Raw genomic sequence first — 21,837 nt, forward strand, 5'->3', positions numbered from 1 at the left:
ATCCTCAACCTTAATTATGTTCTCTCTATATCCTGTACTCTAAACAATGTTAATACCTCATTGAATCCTTTAAACCACAAGTTATATCGCAAACTGCCATTTATAACAATTTTATTCATTTATCCGCAATTGCATCAATTACTAAGGAATTCAAAACAGGTTTACACTGACTCCACTTCATGTCTTACTAATTCTCATCCTAATTGGTATCTCAATCATTCCATGAGCAAATTTTCATTGATTAATGATCTGATTGTCACACATGAAGTGGCACTCCAAGATAATTAAGATATAATCTTATCTAGTTATCACATCCAATAATCTTACAACTTATATTATCAGTCTTCAAATATTAGCATGTAGTCTCTTCACTAAAATTGTTAAAACTATCCCAAATTCACCTATTTATTTCTTATACCAAGTTTCACTGTTCCAAATGAATAGTAAATTAAAACTCAGCTAGTTTGTTACCAAATGCCAATATTCCAAATACCTTTATGTTCTACTAGGGTCATAATTGTTAACTTTTCTTCTCTATTCAATAAAATAAGTAACTTTCAAAATATGCACTAAGTAATAGAAAGTCCTTATGTATGTACGTTCCACCAACAAGTTACATTTATTCACATTCATTGTCATCTCAAGCTATATCCCATGACCTTTTATCAACTCTTATTCCCAGTTATTACTATTAATAACACATATCACTTGTACATGATACATTTATAAGCTTAATATATGGGTTCAATTAATATAACTCATAAAACATAATACACTTATCAAATTACAGAAATCAAAATTTTCTTATCTCTTTCTCTCAAGCAGAAAATCTATCTTTCTTTCTGAATATAAGTACTAAGTTCTTTCGTCATCGGGATTACAATCCTCGACTCAGTTATCTATTTGTTTATCACAAGACATTCAATAGCTTCCTATATTTGATCTCTTTTTAGATTCTAAATTTACTATTTATGATCCATTAAATTCTCAAAATTCACCTCGCAAAGACCGATTAACTCAACTCATAAGTTTGGTTATAACATCATCCATTATTTATTTAATATTCTATTAGAATTCTCACCGACAGTGATAATTATTTTAAACCTCAAATTTTAAACATCAAAAGACTAAATACCATTAGATAAACCATAAGATTCCACAAGCCACACAATATCCACCACTAAGTACATAAAGATTAGAGTAATTTATCTCTTACTAAAAATCGCGATTTACTTTTCTTTTAACCACAATAATTTATATTATTCCCTATATTCACACCCTAAAAAAAATAGTTGATGAATACAACAATACACTTTGCTCTACCAAGCAGCGATTATTCATAAATAAAACTTACTTCATATAATAATTCCACCAATATTATTCTTTATGAAAAATACTCATCACCATTATCATATCAAATCACACCAAATCCTTCAATATTCAAACCTTATAAAAATCATGTATATCCATTCCATCCAGAAAAATATTTATCTCAATAATTATAAGAAATTCCACTAACTAACATTATGTAAATTTCATCAAATACATATACTAATTCAATACTCTAATTAAATAGACTCTAATGTCCTCGAATCCGAATCATTTAGTTCTTTTAATAAATAATTAGCAACTCATTCTCAATTCCGCAGGCACACATATACACACATTCCTGCATTTTTATATATGTATTCCATATTCAACACGTATTAAATAAAAATAGCACACTTTCATCATCTAACTTCAACTTATTAATCCTATATAACTTATCTTCTTACCTACTTAGATTATATATGAATATTATTTATTCCATAGAAGGATTCTAGTTTAAGTTTAAACCATCCCCTTAGCATCATTACCTAAATCTCATCTCTAAAGGACAAGGATACAAATTTTAATCATTAAACAACTTGACTTTAACCTGACTGCGAAAAAAGCTGAAGAGGAAAGCAAGGAAGACTATGTCAAGACATGACAGGAATTACTCCGCAGTTACATCTAGACTTATGAACTTTTGCTCTGATACCACCTCTGTCACGACCCGTTTCCGTGGGCCGGACCGGCACTAGGGCCTAGGTAAGCTTAAGGCCCCCGAGGCCCGTAGTAAGCCTAAATTATTCAATCTGTCTACATGATTCTCCTAATTTCAACAAAATAGTAAGCCCATATGACTTAAGATATAAGTTTTATAAAATTTTCAAACATCTGGCCCAATATCAAATAATACATAAAATTTAACCAGGGCCTATTCACAATAACTCATAATCACAATAAGGGCTTACTAGTTTACCTACAGTTAATTACACAATAATTAATTTATAGCGTAGTGCTAACAATAAGGCCCAATATCAATACACAACCCTATAACTGCGGAGTTCAATAATAATCTGATAATAGAGTAACTTATACATCCAAAATTAAATAACAGAAATATAAAGTTTACATTTATAACTCTGCGGAGAAGATTGCAGAGCTTCAGTCGAATCAACTGCTTCCTAGTACCTGGGAGGTTTGGAGAGAAGGGGGTGAGTTTTGCAACTCAGTGAATAATAATAAATAATACACACCACATACAGGCAAGCAAAATGCACCCTAGTATACTGAATGAACACACAACAGTCAATCATATGACATTACATCAGCACCCACAAGCAATATCACCTTCAAATAATCACATCACGTGGAGATTAGTCAGTGGAGTCACCGAACCCCCGATGAGCCGTCTTCCCACATGGCTCATCCTCTCACATGTGCACCAGGGAGCCGATCCCCTATACTGGCCGACCGGTCTAATCCTCACTTGACCAGCCCTCTCATTGTTTTTCCATTCTCTTTTTTCTTTTTCATACCAACAAGAGGTAACCCGGTCGTCTCCATCAAATCTAGATCATCAGGCGCTCACAACAGGAGGCCACCCTGCGGGCTGCGATCAAATCTAGATTATCAGGTGTGCCCAATAAAGAAACTAACCTGTGGTTTTCCATAGCACACAGATCATAGCAGTAGGTGCACACGGGGGCGCCGATCTCCCATTTACCCTGCCAAATTCATATCATATTCAGGATCCATATCACATATACCATTCTCACAAACCCATGGTGACCCACTTCATCCCAATTCCACACAAACAAATCACAGCATAGCCACAGCACAAATAATCAGACAATTCATTCATTATAATACACCAATTTCATCCAAATGCACCATTATATATAAGTATAATTATAGTGATCATAATATATATGATAAAATACTTATAATATATTGTAAATATATAAATAAAAATATAAGGTTTATAAATAAATGTTATGCAAATGCAGTGTTGATATGCATTATTTACTATTACTCACTGTGATGGAGAGCGAAATTCTAGCTTTGATGTTGTCCTGGAGGCGCACTAGATGGACCCGGGCGATCTAAGCAAAGTAAGAATGATACAAAAAGAAATAACTCTATCAAACTAAATATTCCTTTACCCTTCTAATATTTTTATTTTATATTCTAAATTTTTCTACGTAATTTAATCTTGATATTTAATTTCTTTTCTGTAATAAATTTTTATTTCTCTATCTAAGTTTATTTCATTTATTTTTTTCTGAAATCTATTTTATTTCCTACCGAAATTTATTTTGTTTTCTACTGAAATTTATTTTATTGTTTACCGAAATTTCGGCAGCATCTCCCTTAAAAATTGGACTATCTACCTGTTAAAATGTCAACAATATATCAATAATTCCAAACCACACGGCCCATCCATCGGGCAATCAATCAATTCAATTTTTCCCATCCTCCATCCGAATAACAATATCAACATTACATTCAATCTTAACATCACCCTACATCCATAATTTATAAATTAAAATTACATACAATATAATCTACCTTCAATCTACACTTAAATTCCATAAATTTTATTATTACCAAAATTTCCTAATAAATTATTTAATACTGAATTTAATTTTAACTAACTATTATTTTTATTAATCAATAATTACTTCATATTAATGAATCAATAACTATTTTGAATTCATTTTAAACTAACTAAATAACTAAAACTTACTAACTAAATATTTTATTTATCAATAAATTAATACTATTTAAATTAATTTAATTACTCAAGTAATTAAACTAGTCAGTAGATCTAGCCAAAGTAAAGTAATTTAACTAATCAAAATTACTAAATTAAATTAATTACTCAAGATTACTAAAATCAAATTGATCAACTAAAATTATTAGAATTAAACTAACTAAAATCATTAATGAAATTAAATTAATTAACGAAAATGTAGTTAAATTAATTTATACCCCTAATATATTTTTTTGTCGAATTTTTGCTAGATCGAAAATTTGCTCGTGTCGGATCGGAGAGCAGTGGCTGTTGGTGGTCGGAGGCGTGCTGGAGCGGCGGCTAGGCGGTGGCGATGGCGCGACGAGCTGCGTGCGGTGGCTCTCGGTGGTCGATCACCTTTGCTGGAGCGGCTGGAGTTCTTGGGCAGTGATGCAAACGCAGGTGCAGGAAAGAAAGAAAGAAAAAGAAAGAAAAGAAAAGAAAAGAAAAGAAAGAAGGAAGAAGAAGAAGAAGACAAAGAAGAAGAGAGGAGGCGCTGCTTTGATGGTGAGGGGTAGAGGTGCAGCGCTGGAGATAAAAAAAAAAAGAAAGGGAATTTTCTAGATGGTTTGGGTCGAACCGGTTCGATTCGATTCGATTCGACCCAAATCTTTGATTTTCGATTGGTTTTCGGCTTTTTCAATCGGTTTTAGGTTCGGTTTCTCACAGTGTTCGCATTAAAATATTGAAATAAATTTCCAGGCTGTCGGTTTATTAAATTTAATTGGAAAATTTTTGAAAGTAAAAATTCGGGTTGTTTCACATCATTAAAAATTTTTAAAATATGTAAAATTTTTGCATAAATCTCCCAATTTTGTGGATATAAATTAATATCCTCAATATTATTAGTAACAAAAAAAGCATAATAATTCTTTATAAGAAAAAGACTCGTTTAGTAATTCATATGTTGAATTCCAACGAGTTGGGACATCCCTTGGAAAACGTTTTGGTCCTTTATTATTTTCTTTACAAAATTTAGCCCAACTTTTCATCACTTGGGGATGTATCCATAAAAATGAAATAACTTTTTAATTGGAGAAATAAAAGATTCAAGAATTTTTAAACCATCTTGTACACATAAATTTAAAACATGGCATGCACATCTTATATGAAAAAATTTTCCACCAATATTTGGTTCACAAATTTTTTTAAGTTTAATAATTGATCTAGTATTTGTTAAAGCATTATCAAATGAAATTGAAAAAAAATTTTTTGTCAACTTATATTCATCTAAAATTGAAACAATTACTTTATAAATATTATTTGCAGTATGTTTATCATCAAAAACACGAAAACCAATAATTCTTTTTTGAATTTTCCAATCATCATCAATCCAATGACATGTAATACCCATATAAGAATGTATTTGCCAATGATCACTCCAAACATCACAACAAATTGAAACACGAATTTTCATTTGAGAAAATAAAAGCTCTAACTCTTTTTTTCCTTTATTATATAAAGAAATAATAGTTCGTTTTACAGTATTTCTTGGTACTCTTTTAGCAGAAGGATTTAAAGCTTTTTGACAATAATTATTAAAACCTACTTTTTCACCAAAACTAAAAGATAAATGTTTCATAGAAATCATTTTTGCTAATTCTTCTTTTTGTACTTTTTCAGAATATTTAAATAAAGAAAGGTTAGAAGCGTACCCGGAAATTTGTGTTTGAGACCTATCAACTCCTATTTTTGTTGGATGTTTTGTCTCCAAATGCTTCCAAAATGATCCATAGCCGCCCGCTTGTTTAAATTTATAAGATTTTCCACAATAATTGCAAATTACATCGTACATTTTCTCACCTTTGAATTTTTTTGTGAAATGAATGGCGAATATGTTGCAACTTTGTCTTGCTCTTGCAACAATTTGTGCTCGTTGCTCTTACTCTTGCTCTTAATCTTCTTGTAATTGCTCATTAAATTCAGATTCTTGAGTTGGAATTTTCAAATTTTCATTTGGATAACCCTCAAAATTAAATTGGTCGGGAATCATATCATAGATGTCGTTTGTAGGGATAGATGATTCTCCAATCTTTCCCTTGCCCTTACCCGAATTTGAGTTTCCTCCACTTGCCATTATATGATAATAAGATATAATTTGGAAAATTGAATAAAAAAAATTAGAGAGAATAATTACTTAATAAGAGAGATTGTAGAGTAGAGAAGAATAAATGAATAATATAGAGTAGAGTGTAGTATATTGTAGACAGAGTAAGTAGAGAGTGTAGTATATTGTAGAGAGAGTAAGTAAAGAGAGTTGAGATTTTTTTGTAATGAATTTGTAAAAAAAATGAGGTATTTATAATAAATCCAAAAACTCATTTTTCCAAAAATACCCTTGAAACTAGCTGTTATGTAGCCGTTTATGGCTGTTGGGAGGGGTAATTAAGAGATTTTACAACAAAATTAAAAAAAAAAAATCAGGTCTGACAGTTTACAACGGCTAGAACCGCCGGTTCGAACCGGCGGTTCTAACCAACCGGAGAACCGGCGGTTCCAATCCGGTTCCGACCGGTTCTCTAGAACCGCCGGTTCTGGTTCCTAATTTTCTGGAATCGGAACCGAACTGAAATTTTTCTATTCCGGTTCCGGTTCGTCCCGGTTTCGGTTACGGTTCCGGGCCGGTTTGAACCGACGGTTCCGGGCCGGTTTGAACCGACGGTTCCGGTTCCCGGAACAGTAATATGGCCATGCCTAGATATCATACTTGTAACACCCGCCGCCCAGTCCCGAGAGACCCGACGGCGGATGCCACATTTGGTGCCGGAGACACCGTCTTAACTTAACATATAAATCATAAAACTAAAATTTATAATTAGAAGTAACTGAGTAGTCACCAGTTTCACGAGTAAATTTTTTTTTTTATAATAGTAATATTTCATTTCCCCGGACCGATGATACTATTCACAGACCGATAACTTACTATTTCAGACACAGAAAAATGGGGCGTTACAATACTGGATATTCTATTTTATATTTTTCTATAATCTTCAATTTTTGAAAAGTTACTAATTTTTTATAAGGGTTAAATATTTTCGGAGTCTCTAAATTATGGCAAAATTAATATTTAAGTCCCTTAATATTTAGTTAATTATTTTAAAAGATCTAAATAATGTCGTTGTTACACTTTGAGGCCCTTCCATGCAAATTGCTGCCTTTATCTCTAAGTATTGACGGCAAAATCAAAACAAGCAAGAACTATAGCGTTGGGGATACCACTACGTCCTTCTCCGCCACCTCCAATAAGAAAGACATAATATTCATTGGTAATCGCTTGCTGAACAACAGGAGGAGGAGTGGATTCCTCACTGGAACCTATATCTCTATCGTCGAATTGTTGATAATCTTGAGATTAAAGCTTGGATCTGACTTCGTTGAATGGAACCCAAACAGCTGAATACAAAGGAAAGTCATACTTTTGCAAGCTGGGATAGGTCCGGCGACTTGCTCTTCCCCATTCCTAGTAATAGAAACCGTATTCGGAAGCGAATGATTATCGATCGGTAAACCACCAATTCACTGTTTATTTGTTGCCACTAGGAATAGGTATCCGGGTTTTAAACTAGCTTTACTTGTATTTGCAACAATATAACTAGCAATGCATATTCTTTCCCTAAATTTTGCGATTGGTAACCAAATACAAGAAGGATCAGAGACTGTTTGCGGAGAAAAAGTCGACGTTAAGAGGGAAGGCTTTCAAAAGAAAAGAGTTGTTAACAACTAAAAAAAACCTTTCATTTCCCTCCTTTGAATTCTTGAACCCCTAAATTTTAATTAAGATTAAATTCGGCTTTTTAAGTCACCGAAACGGAGAGAAAGGCAGCAATTTAGATGGAAGGGCCTCAAAGTGTAACAGTAACATTATCAGGTTCTTCAAAATAATTACTCAAACGTTAATAGACATAAATGTTAATTTGGGTATAATTTAGGATCACAAAATATTAAATCCCTTCTATAATTATCTTTGTTTTAAAAAAATTATAATATCATTAAATGTAGACGAGTTAGTTTTTAGTTTGTGTTATTACATAATACACTGGCCAGATGTTTTATTTTTAAAAACTAACTAATCATGTACTCGCGCCATGTGCAAATTATGTAATTTTCTATTTTTGAATTGATTTGAATGGGTAAATTAAAAGAAAACTATTGTGATTGCCATGTGCAAATTATGTAATTTTCTATTTTTTAATTGATTTGAATGGGTAAATTAAAAGAAAACTATTGTGATTTACATTGTGTTGTTTTAATTTAAATAATTTATTCATGTATTTTTGATTAAATGATAAAAGGTGAAATCACACTCTTTTTAAAATTTTTAAATAATAAACTGAAATATTTATTAACACAAGTAAATTATTTTAATTCAAATTATATAATTAAAGAATCAATTATTTTTCCCTTTGAATTCTCATATATTCAAATTTTCTATAACTAAACGAGATTATAAGAATATTTCATTTTTAATAAAATAATATTTTAGTGTATTGAAATTATATTTTAATTCTATTTGTACTATAACTATATTATTTAATTAATTTATTAACTATAACTCTATTAGATTTTATTTATTTCTATAGAAAAAACTATTTATTAAAATTTAACATTTATTAAATGTTAACAATATTAATTGTAATTAATATTTCATTAGCTTTATTAGATTGTAACTCCATTATTTTAGGGTGTATTCAGTTATAGAAAACTGGAGTAGTTTTCTATAACAGTTTTCCAAGAAAACTGAAAAACATAGTTTTATGTTCAAATTAGTCATTTTTCTATGTGGAAAACTAGAAAACAGTTTTTCAAAATTTAACTAAGATTTGAAAAACAACTTTAAGTTGTTTTTCAGATTTTTCCTTTATAATAAAAGACATGTTTTTCAACTGTTTTCCACTTTTAAAGAATGACATTTTTATAATTAAAATTATACTATCTGTAAATAATTTTTTCTATAAATATTTTTAAATAAAATAAAAATTTATGTTATGCTTTCATAAATAATTAGTTTTATTATTATAAATAGATTATATCCTTTATTTTTTAAAAAATTATAAAATGATAGAAAATGATATTATTATTATAAATAATCAATAATAAAAATTCAAAAACTTTTACATAAAAATTTTCTAAATTTATTTTATATTACGAAAGTTATGAATAATGTTTGTGAAGTTAAATTAAAATATGATTTTTTATTGTTATCAAGTAGACTTATTTTCCATTTTGTATTTTCTAGTTTTCATTTTCTTAGAAAACAGAAAATAATAGAAAAACTGTTTTTTGTAAGTAAACGCACCCCTACATTTAAAAAAAAAATCATTATTTAATAAAAAAAATTTAATTTTCATTAAATGCAAAAAAGACTTATTATAATAAAAATTAAAATATTACATAATCACTTTCATATTTTAATATGTTGCATATAAGCATTAATACTTTAGAATTTATATATTTATATAGATATAGATAGATATAGACAGAAATACAGATATAGATAGATATAGACAGAAATACAGATATAGAGTTTTCTCATTAAATTAATAAATAAGTACATATTAAATACGATAAGTGTATAATATATTTATTTATTATTTTTAATAAAAATTTTAATTTATTTGGTTATAATTATTTCTTACAAATAACTTATTCTATAAATTTATTTTTATTTATTAAGAAATATATTATAAGGTCTATTGCTTGATAAAGATAGAAAATAAAACTCACTAGAAAATATATAAAATATAGAATTATGATATAGTACGTTTTATTAGCAAATCATATAATATATTGAAATAATTTTTCACAAAATAAGCAACCATAAAAGTAATTATATGCTCAAGACTTTAGCAAAAAGTGAAAAAAAAAAAAGAAAAATACCGGAATTATAAATGATGCTCTAAAAGAATGATTGATATATTATTTATTATAATAGCTAATATAGGTTTTCATATTTTAGTAAAATAGACGGTTTATGATATTATATTGTATATGAGGAAATTAAGAAAATTAAATTTAAATCATTATAAGAAAATTTAAATTGGTTAATAAGTAATTTTATTTTCGTGAAAATTTGATTGTCAAATTATTATTATGTTCAAAAAATTTATTATTATTATTATTATTATTATTATTATTATTATTATTATTATTATTATTATTATTATTTCATAAAACATTCTTTTTTGTATTTTGTGAGTGCTTTAATAATTTTAGTAATATAAACTATTCATAATATTATTATTTATAATAAAAATTAGATATATAAGTTAAATTACATTTGCTTACAACGTGTAAAAATCAACAAGTACAAACGATGTACAACATACATTTGAGAAAACAATGTATAAACAATAAACCAGTGAAGGTAGAAGTTGACTGAATCAGAGGGTTCAACTAAATTTTTATATATAATATTTTTAAATATATTTATTAAATACGACTGAAAATGTAGGTTACACAAGAACTTTGACATTAAATAAAAAACAGTCTTAAATTTGGCTTTTACAAAAAAGAATAAAAAAGATCAGTAAATAATTTTAAACAATAAGAATAAAACATGAATAAATTTAATACTAAATAAAAAATTATTTATTTTCATAAAATATACTATTATTTTTTACATTTGGCATTAAAGTTGGGCAATTTAGTTTTTTTGATTAACAAATTAAGACTTTATGCTTAGAAATAAAAAGCCAAAAAACTAAAAAATCAGTAGCACAATTTTTAAGAGGCCCAAATTCTGAGAAAATTCTAGAATTTGAATCTAATTATAACAATTATCAGTTAAATTCACCAGTTTTTATCCGATTTTTATTCAGTTTTCATCGGTTTATACCGGTGTTTGAAGCTATCAATTTTATTATCCAATTCAGATTAGATCATAGTCCGATTTTCGGTTAAACCGGTTTAACCGGCTGGTCCATTCCAATTTTTAGCACAATGATATATACTGATATTACTCTAATTTTTGTTGAAAGTTAGCTCCCAAAACAATTGACATTGAGTTCTTCATTTTTTTTCAATTAAAACATTATTTTTAACAATAATTTTTCACATGTCACGTTATTATTGAATCTATTTATTGTTTTTAATGACTTGGATATATCATTTTCTCTTAGTTAATTAGGTCTTAATTAATCTTTATTGAATTAAAATTTGAAAAGCTCAATATCGATAAAAAATTAAGAGTTCAATCGATAAAACTCGATAAATTCATGGCTTAAATATGCATTTTACCTCTAATAAATATAAATATGCATTTTTTATTTAAAATTATTTTTTGGTTAGTACGCACTTCATCCTTTTTTTTTCAACCTTATAGTTAAAAAATTAGCAACCTAACTAACAAATATTGATTGAGGTGGTTAGCAACCTCAATTCTTATAAAAGTGAGAACATAAATTCAATTCTTGACGAGAACTTAATATAGAGACTGCATAATAATTCACATTGTGATTATCCAAAAAAAAAAAAAAAAAAAAAAGAGAAAATCTTATTCCCCACAAATTTAACATTGAACCTATTATAAAGTTATGAATTTAGTAACATTGCACCTCTTTCCATATTAGCAATAATCATTTTATTGTGTGGTTACTACAATTCTAATAACAATAATTTTATAAGTTGAAGTTTTGAATAGGTCAAAATAAAAATTAAATGTTTTTTTAAGAAAACTGACAATTCATTAATAAAGAATATAATGTGAATATATAATGATTTTCCTATAAGAATAAGAAATACACATATAAAAGAATTAATATCTTATGTTTAGAAATTACATTGGTAGAAAAAATTAATTTTGTGGATAAAAATTGATCCTTTTACAAATAGGATGACAAAAGATTTGATCCTTTGACGAATAGGATGACAAAAGAAACTTTCTTCAATATTGTCCCAAACTTTGTCTGTTTTAGAAACTAGCTACATCTGAAACTCGTAGAAGAGTTTAAAGTACCAGGTGTTAATGAAAGACATGTCGCACCACTATACTCCTGAAACGACCTGAATTTATATTTTCAAAAAATTTTCCAATTAAATTTAATGTACCGACAGCCTGGAAATCAATATTAATATTTTAGTGCGAATACTGTGAGAAAACCGATTGAAAAAGCCAAAAACCGGTTAGAAATCGAAGATTTGGGCCGAACCGAACCGAATCGAACCGGTTCGACTCAAACCATCTAGAAAGCTCTTCTCCTCTCTATATTCAGCGCTCACCCTCACCATTTTCACCCAGCTCACTGCCAGCAACACCCTCAGCCACCCTGCCACCGCCTTCCTCCTCCTCCTTTCTTCCTTTCCTTTCTTCTTTCTTTTCTTTCTTCTTTCTTTCACTGCGCCTGCGTCTTCATTTCTGGCAAGACAGCAACTGATCGCGCCACCCAGCCCTTGCTGCCACTCCACGCCGCCAGTCGCACCACCTCCGTCGCCTCGCTGCTCCTCCGCGCGCCACTGCCAGCAGCTCCACTCGCTGCCAGATCGTGCAGTGCCAGCTCCCTCTGCCTTCGATCGAGCAAGCGTCGCGTCTCACCCAGCTCATCACCCATCGCCACTGCCACTGCTGCCGCTCCAGCACGCCAACCAGTCGCCTCCGCCGGCGCCACAGCAGCTTTGCCGCTGCCCCATTGCACCTCCGGCCACCAGCCTCCATTCCGGTCAAATAATTCCAGCAGCTCTTAGGTATAATTAAGTAGATAATTAATTTAATAATATTAGCCAATTATATACACTTTAGTTAATTAATTTAGTATTAATGATGAGAGTTAATTAAATTTAGTTAGTTTAAATTTAATAATGTTAGTTGATTTAGTTAAGGTTAATAGTAATAGTTAATTAAATTAAGTTTATTAATTGTAGTTAATTAATGTAGTAATATTAGTTAATGAATTTAATTTTATTATTTGTAATTAATGAGTTTACTTAAGTTTAGTTAAGTTAATGTTAGTGATGATTAGTTAATTAAATTAAACCTATTATTTTGTAGTGAATTAGTGTAATTAATTTAATTTGATAAATGTGAGTAGTTAATGGTTTTATAATTTTAGTGTTGATTTAATTAAGATAATTTAAGTATAATGTTATTGTAATGTATGATTTGGATTGTGTGGTGATGTTGAGATTGATGGAGGATGGGAATTTGATTGATTGATTGCCCGATGGATGGGCTGTGTGGTTTGGAAATATTAGATATATTGTTGATATTCTAACAGGTAGATAGTCCAATTTTTAGGGGAGATGCTGCCGAAATTTCGATAGAAAATAAAATAAATTTTAATAAAAAAAAAAATAATAAAATAAAAAAAAATAAGAAATAAAATATAATTCAAACGAAAACAAATAAAATAGAGTTAGATAGAAAGATAAAGTGTTAGTGCAGAAAAGAATTTAAATATCGAGATTTAACTACGTAGAAAATTTAGAATATAAAATAAAATTCTTAGAAAGGTAATGAGGTGTTTTATCTGATAGAATTATTTCTTTTGTGTCATTCTTACCTCTTAGATCACCCGGGTCCATCTAGTGCTCCTCCAGGACAGAATCAAAGCTAGAACTTCGCTCTCCATCACTGTGAGTAATAATAAATAATGCAGATCAACATGCATTTGCATAGCGTTTATTTATTTTTTTTTTTACGAACCTTATATATATATATTTTTATATTAAGCTCATATTTATTTTATATTGTATAATTGCATATTTTTGATGGATTTGGTGTAATACATTGAAAGAATTGTTTGATTATTTGTGCTGTGAATATGTTGTGCTTTGTTTGTGTGGAATTGGGATGAAGTGGACCACCATGGGTTTGTGAGGACGGTCTGTGATACGGATCCGGTTATGATATGATACTTGACCGTCGGCCGGGAAAATGGGAGATCGGCGCCCCCTTGTGCACCTGATGATATACATTTTATGGAAATTCACAGGATGGCTTCTTGTAGTTGCGCACCTGATAATCTAGATTTGATTGTAGCTCGCAGGGTGGCCTCCTGTTGTGAGCACTTGATGATCTAGATTAGATGGAGACTACCGGGTTGCCTCCTGTTGATATGGAAAGAAAAGAGAGAACGGAAAAACAATGAGAGGACTGGTCAGTGAGGATTAGACCAGTTGGCCGTATGGGGGATCGGCTCCCTGGTGCACATGTATGAGAGGGCGAGCCATGTGTGAGGACGGCTCGTTGGGGTTTTAGGTGGTGCCACTGACTAATTTCCACTTACTTGATTATTTGAAGGTGACATTACTTGTGGGTGCTAGTGTTGTGCCATATGAATGATTGTAGTATGCTCATTTTAGAATATTAGGGTGCATTTTGCGTGAATGTGTGTGGTGTGTATTATTTATTATTATTCACTGAGTTGCAAAACTCACCCCCCTTCTCTCCAAACTTCTCAGGTAGTAGGAAGTCACTGATCCAACTGAAGCTCTGTCATTTTCCTCGCGGAGCTACAAAAGTAAACTTATAATTTTTGTTATTATAATTTGAGAATTGTATTATTAATTATATACACTACTCTAGTTTCAATTATCGTTGAACTCCGCAGTTGTAGGGTCGTGTATTTTCAGTTGGGCCTGCCGTATGTGTTATCGTTTATGTATGGTTGTTATGTTATTAGGTGCAGTGGACCAGTATGCCATATTATGAATTTGAATGATGTGCTATGCTTGAGTTGAGTGGTTTAGGCTTACTACGGGCCTCGGGGGCCTTAAGCTTACCTGGGCCCTAGTGCCGGTCCGGCCCACGGAAATGAGTCGTGACAATAATACAAGATAATTACCTAAACTTCAAAATAAAAAATATAAATTTGGCTCTAGGGTTGCGCCATTTTTCCAAAAAAAATTAAAGTGAATTTGATAAGATATTAGTAAATTTTGTTTTATATAACATTTATAATGCTCATACTCATATAAAAAATAAAATTAATTAATTTTAAAAATAATTTCACGCCCGATTCTAACCACCAGAGGAATTGTCTACTTTAGATCAAGCCAATTTCATCCCATACTAAATTGACATGACCTGCACGGTTTTGTCCTGCAGGTGAAATGAGAAATTTTCTAGGGGGTTACCCATCCTAGGATTTCTGTTAAGCCAATACACTTAACCCTGGAGTTCTTCTAACTATCCAAGTCATTCCACCAAAAGGCACTTCTGATGATTAGTTTCCCCATTTCGATATATGACCCGATTCATTCCTGTGTCCCGCATTTCACTATCCATAGCTACCCTGTCATCCTAGAAGCTAGCCATGAGCTTTGCTCTACTCGCCCTCTTAAGATCGCTTCGCCGGGTCAGGATGTCACAGGCCTACCAGGTTCCGCATGGTTCGTCCTCGAACCATACATCTACTGGAGGGGATCTGGCTCTGATACTAACGGTCACGCTCGACTCCAACTACTAGAGAAATTGCCCGCTTTGAATCAAGCCAATTCCATTCCATACTGGATTGGCAAGACTCGCACGGTTTTGTCCCACCGGTGAAATAGGTAACTTCCCATCGTAGGATTTCCGTTAAGTGAGCAAGCTTAACCTGGAGTTCTTTCAACTCTCCAAGTAATTCCACCAAAAGGTGTCTCTGATAATTATTTTCCCCTTTTTGATATATGATCTGATTCATTCTTATGTCCCGCATTCTACTATCCATAGCTAGCCAGCCATCCTAGAAGCTAGCCAGGAGCTTTGCTCTACCCGCCCTTTTAGGATCGCTTTACTGGGTCAGGATGTCACAAATAAATACAAAATAATCAAATAAATTATGATTTTATTTTATCTAAATATTATTAATTAAATGAATTATAAGAAAATTTTGAAAAATATTTCAGACAATGTAATTTAGAACTAAGTAAAAAAATCTAGAAGGAAAGAAAACGTTGTTAAACTCATTTCTATCAAATAATATAATTTTAGACTATATATTTCACCTTTTTCTGCCACTTAACTTTATGAGCTAAGTGTATCATTTAATAACAAATCTATACACCTTATAGGTGTATAAAATAAACTAAGTGATTGTAAACTTTTCAAAAATAAAAATAGAATTTGGTTCTAATGGACTAGAACTGCCGGAACCGAGCCGGTTTAAGTTTATTTTTTAACCTTAATCGGTCCGTGAATTATCATTCCAAGTTGAAGATTTTGAACCGATGATTTAGGTTCATTCTTATTCATATATAGTAAGATATGGTTTGCCTACATCCATTACCAAAGGACCTTCCATAGTTTTTCCTTTCCATTAAGTAACTCCTTTCAATGGGTAGAGCAATCACCAAATATAACCTAAGCATATTGATACAAACAATACAGGTAATAGTAAGTTCTTTCCATATACGTGAAAAATTCAAAATAGAAGATGGCTAGCCAAAAATTTTGAAATCAAACAACCATTATTAAAGTCAAACAATGACTCTTTAATTGCCTTGCATCATCTAAACTGTCTTTGTACTACATGTTAATACAGTTAGTGATGTTATAGACAGGGTCAAGTCCAAAAAATCTAATCAGTGGAGGCAATACATGAAAATAATAATTTAGTATGGACAAAAGGTAAATATTTATTGAAATAAATATAAATTAACATAATTATATACACTAAAATATAAAAAATCATAAATGAAACCGTAAAAAACCAGTGAGGGCAAGTGCCCCATTGCCCCAGTTGTAGATGTGCTCCTGATTATAGAGCATCAACTACTTGAACGATCAACATAAAAAAAGAGAAGCTTCATACACACACACACACACACACACAAGCCAAGTCAATAGTTTTTGGTACTACCAATGGTACGTATCCCCACTCATATTTAACGATTGGATGAAACACTAATTTCTTTTAGGTCACGAGCAATCATATTTAAAGCTCTCTCTAAGATATGTTTCTATTACCCGATACTATGATTACTAGTGTGACATTCTAAAATCTTGCAGTGGAATCAACATATTGCAATAGTTTTATTCTTCATCAAATGCATTTTGTTTGCTTTTGTTAAGCTAATATTCTTGACTTCGACGAATAGTATGTAACAATATCATTTCAGTAAAAGAACTTCTCATTATACAAATAAATATCTGAATATATAAATTCATCCCTAAACTTATTTATTTTAACTTTTTGACACCCTCAATTTTTATTTTGACCCATCAAACACTTTACTATATATATATTAAATACTTCAACTTGTAAAATTAATCAATTAAATACATGTTAGATACTTGAAAAGTGAATTATAATTACAAACGTTGTGCTATCACACATCGAATCAATATTTTACATATAAAAATCGAAAACCATGAAAATTGTTATTGTTACTATGGAAAGGTGCAGGAATGTTATTAAAATCCATAATTTTAGGAGTGCCATAAGCCTTTCTTAAAATTGAAAGTGTTATAAGGTTAAAGTAAAATTCAAAGGTGAATTCATGCATCTACAACAACCCGAAATTACATAATACCTTGTCTCCATCATCAGAAATTAAAATTTTACTAAAATATTATGAAAATATATATTTTTTGGCTGAATACATAAATTCACCTTTTAACTTTGTAATTTTAACTTTGTGGCACTCTAAACTTTGCAAATGATCTATGGTGAACTTAAACTTATAAATTTTGATAATATTTCACACATTTCAATATTAATATCGATAATTTTTAAGTTTTTTTTTTTGCTTTTATATGCAATATATCGACATGACATGTAGTTAGCGTGAATTTTAGAATAATAATTTTCATAAATTTCAAATTCTTATGGGGTGTTCAATTGATCTAATTTTGTAAGTTGAAATGTTTAATAGGAGTAATTTTATAAGTTGAAGTGTTTGATGGATCAAAATAAAAGTTGAGGGTACTATAATGTTAAAGTAACAAAATTCAAGGGTAAATTTATGTATTTGGCCTTTTTCTAAAAAATAAAAAAAATAAAAAAAAAATAAAAGACTATCAAATTACATATCTTAGAAAGTAAAACCAAAATACTAACCTGAATGGTCCATACTCATCTTTAAGTTTAAGAAAGGGAAGATTCCAAATGCTCTACGAGCAACAATTCTTCCTGCTATTGACTCATCGTGAGTCACATCATTTTTCTCTTAATATTTAGTGATGCTTTATACCCAGTATTTCCATTCTCAACCACATGATCTTGATTTCATTTCTAGCTTGACCTTCACCAATCTCAAGATCATCCGTCCAAATCAATCTAGAAGTCCCAAGGTGATTAACCATTAATAATCATCTTTAAAATTAATGAAACACCTCAAAAATAGTTTATGGCTGTATTATGTATGGTTAGCTAGTCAAGTACCTCGCCATGTGTGGTTTATGCAAATTTGTATTTTTCTTTAATGTCTTATATTGAAATATTTTTAGAAAATTCTTATAAAGTATTTTACTTAGTCACCTCTTATAAACGACAAACCAAAAAACATATAAAAGGTATAAATTATGAACTTCTTAGAATAATAAAATATCTATAATATTAAGATTCTTAATCAATTTCAAGAAAATATATGATATTGAGAACTACAATCAGTGAATAAATCAATATCCAAATATGAGCCAATTATAAAGAAAGTGAGGAATCAATATCCAAATATGAGCCAATTATAAAGAAAGTGAGGAATGTGCACAAATAATCAAGTATCATTCAAAATTGTCAATGCTCATATTATAATGTCAAATATTAAAAAAGATGAGAAGATTCAATAAAACTATCCACAAAAAAGATGAAATAAGAGAGGGAAAATCAGATACCGTATTATTAGTTCATAGTAAATTCATTATAACTGTAACAATGATAGTATATCAGAAAAGAGCATCTTCAATATTATTATCATCATCTTTTTGGATTTTTTTCCTTGAAAGGATCGACATCAAATACCCTTGAACTATAATTTGTCTTGAGTGAATTTGTGCCTGAATATAAATTTATATCGACATTAAAGTTCACAAACTTTTAAATTCTCAATTTATTAATTGGAAATTTTATTATCCTAATGAAATGGGGCATTCAAAGCTTTAATTGTAAAGTTAAGGCCTCGTTTGATTCAAATTCACCTACTTCCTGGGTAGTGCCCATGAATTGAAGTTCCAAAAGGAAGTTACTTCTATTGAACTTACCTGTTGTGAAACCAAAATCCATATATAGAAGCAAAACAAAATCATCTCCTTCGCCAGATACCACATATAGACCTTTAGCTCTTCCAATGACTTCTGAGGTTGGTTCGACACCTACCCTCAAAATATCATTAATGGCATAAAGTGACCCAAATGTAAATGGCATGCTCTTGTTAGCTTGGGCTATTAGTGCTCCAGTTGGGTTTTTTCCATTAAGTGTTTCATGGAAAAAGAAATGGAGATCCGTCTTTTTCTCCTGATTGTACTCAGCAGGAATGGTTTTGGAGTAGTAGTTTAATTGTGCATTTGCTATCATAATAACACAAAGGATCATAGCCCACACAAAGGAAAACTTTCCTTCCATCTTTCTTTTATCTTAACTTCTCTTCTTCTTCCTATTTGTAAATATACATGTAAAGTTATGAATTGCGATTTATATATTTATATAAACTAGCTCTATCCAACGTGTCATTGACTTTTATTCATTGGAAATAAATATAATTTAATATATATATAAAATTTTCTATTAATTATATATATATATATTATTTTTGATTTATTTTTTATCATTTGAACAGTTTATATTATTAAAAATTCACGAGTATTCACAAAATAGAAAAAATAATACTTTATGAATTAATAAAAAAAATAAAAAATTTTCTCAAAGTGAGAATTAGCTTGACTTGACTTATTACATTATGAACTTATGGTATAAATATAATATATTATAGAAAGATAGTTATTATAATTAACATATTAATCATTGTTTTATGTTGTGGGGTCCCTCCAACATGTGGGACCCACACAAATTTGAAAAAAAAAGGGAAAGAAGATATTCAAACGTCTGGGACCCACACACGTTTGAATGAAAAAAAAAAAAAAGAGCACGTTTTTGTTGTTCAAGTTTAGACAATCATAAATTCAATTTACCTCAAATAAATATAAAGGCAAACAATTAAGGCACCATGAAGTTAAACATATACTCTCTCCATCTCATTTTATTTGCTTGTAATTCCTTTTTGTCATATCCCAAAATTTTTATAAGGTTTCTAAATTTATACATTTAGACAATCATTTTTTCCCAAATAATATTTATGTTTATTTATTAAATGAAAGACTTTTATTAATATTTAAGGTAAAAATGATAAAATATTTTGGTTGACTAAATTCTTAATATGCATGTTTTGTCAAATCATACAAACAAAATGGGACGGAAGGAGTATATGTTATTTCTTTGAATCTTACATGGCAGTAGGGGTGGCCGAATTCCGGTTTACGGAACCAGAACCATCGGTTCCGAACCAGTGGGAACCGGAACCGAAACCGGAACCGTCCAAATCGGTTCGGTTCCGGTTCCACCAGTTTTGGAACCGTGAACCGGCGGTTCCAGCTCCAGTCAAAATTGATGGTTCTAATTCCATCTGAAACCGATCGAAACCGTCCAAAACCGGCTAGAATCGGTCTGAAACCGGCCAGAACCGTCGATTTTGGAACCATTGAGGAACCGGAACTGTTCGGTTCCAAACCGTAGCCGAAACCTTTAATTTTCGGTTCGGTTCCGGAACTAAAATCGGCGGTTCCGGAACCGTGGCCACCCCTACATGGCAGCACTAAAGAAACATCTGTCAGCTATATAGTGTTTAAGTATTACTTCTTCTGTCTCAAAAAGATAGTTCATTTTTTCTTTTTTGTTTGTCTCAAAATATAGTTCACTTTCTTTTCTTTTTTTTTTTTTATTATAGTTAATCTTTAAATTGTCTACTATACCCTTATTAAATTTTGTTTCATTTTCAATAACCATCATTAATTCTTAGTTATTATTTTAATATATTTTTGCATATTTTCAATATATTTTTGTATATTCCAATTATTCAACCATATTATGAAATAACATGTATATTTTTGTTCCCTATGAACAAATTTTGGCTCTGTCACTACAATTTACCAATTCTTTGGATTTGTAAGGGTGCGTGCATAATACAAAAGAAAAAAAAAATCAAAAGCACATAAGATAATTGGTGAAGCGAGCAATTGAAATTTGGAGGTAAAGACCCAAAAATAAAATAAAATCTTATTGACAAAGTACTTGTATTTGGTTTGCATTATCAATTTTACTTTCTAGAAATTAGATCATCTAACTTCTCTCACATAAGAGAAGTAAGTTCCTCAGAATGACTAGGAAAATTGCACTTCTCCAGTTAAGTGTAATGAATTTACTATTTTACCATATTATTTAAATATACTCAAATTTATATTATAGATATTATTGTAATTTGTTGTTTAAGAGTAATTTACTATCCAAGAAGTTGATTTGCATACCAAACACGTTCAAATTATAATTTCTGAAAAATAATTTTCTTGGAAGTATACTTTCTGCGCAGTGAAAGGCCATTTTAAACCAAACGAGATATACTAAACGCATGATAAATATTTCTTAATTCTTTTAAATATTGTTGACCGTGTCATAACCACACATCACTAATTTCAATCCAAAGAATGGTGAATTCTCTATATTTAGACAAGTTTTGGACTAATTTGACTAAAAACCGGACTTTTTTTTTTTGGGTAAATTATTTATTTGAACCAAATTGAGGAGAATAAATGAGACTTTTTCTAATAA

At 30.2% G+C, this 21,837-nt stretch overlaps 1 protein-coding gene and 1 long non-coding RNA gene across 2 annotated transcripts; one reads left to right on the plus strand and one right to left on the minus strand.

Moving 5' to 3' along the window:
• Positions 1-13,599: 13,599 nt before the first annotated feature.
• LOC149494503 (uncharacterized) lies at positions 13,600-14,779 on the plus strand. The gene is made up of 2 exons (XR_016321636.1): positions 13,600-13,672; positions 14,501-14,779. It is a non-coding gene; the product is annotated as an uncharacterized LOC149494503 (long non-coding RNA).
• Positions 14,780-18,936: 4,157 nt separating this feature from the next.
• On the minus strand, positions 18,937-19,581 carry LOC149494504 (dirigent protein 4-like). The gene is made up of 2 exons (XM_089723992.1): positions 19,221-19,581; positions 18,937-19,016 (listed from the first exon to the last, which is right to left on the minus strand). The coding sequence occupies exons 1-2, from the start codon at positions 19,579-19,581 to the stop codon at positions 18,937-18,939; spliced, it is 441 nt and encodes a 146-aa protein (XP_089580118.1).
• Positions 19,582-21,837: the final 2,256 nt, after the last annotated feature.

Source organism: Jatropha curcas, chromosome 7 (genome assembly GCF_041381405.1).
Source record: "Jatropha curcas cultivar XTBG-Jc1 chromosome 7, XTBG_Jcur_1.0, whole genome shotgun sequence".
Lineage (NCBI taxonomy): Eukaryota > Viridiplantae > Streptophyta > Magnoliopsida > Malpighiales > Euphorbiaceae > Jatropha > Jatropha curcas.

Coding starts and splice junctions, on each gene's coding strand:
- LOC149494504 (XM_089723992.1), bottom strand. CDS start 19,581: ATGGAAGGAAAGTTTTCCTTTGTGTGGGCTATGATCCTTTGTGTTATT. Junction 19,017..19,220: donor GGATTTTGGTTTCACAACAG/GTAAGTTCAATA, acceptor ATTTATATTCAG/GCACAAATTCACTCAAGACA.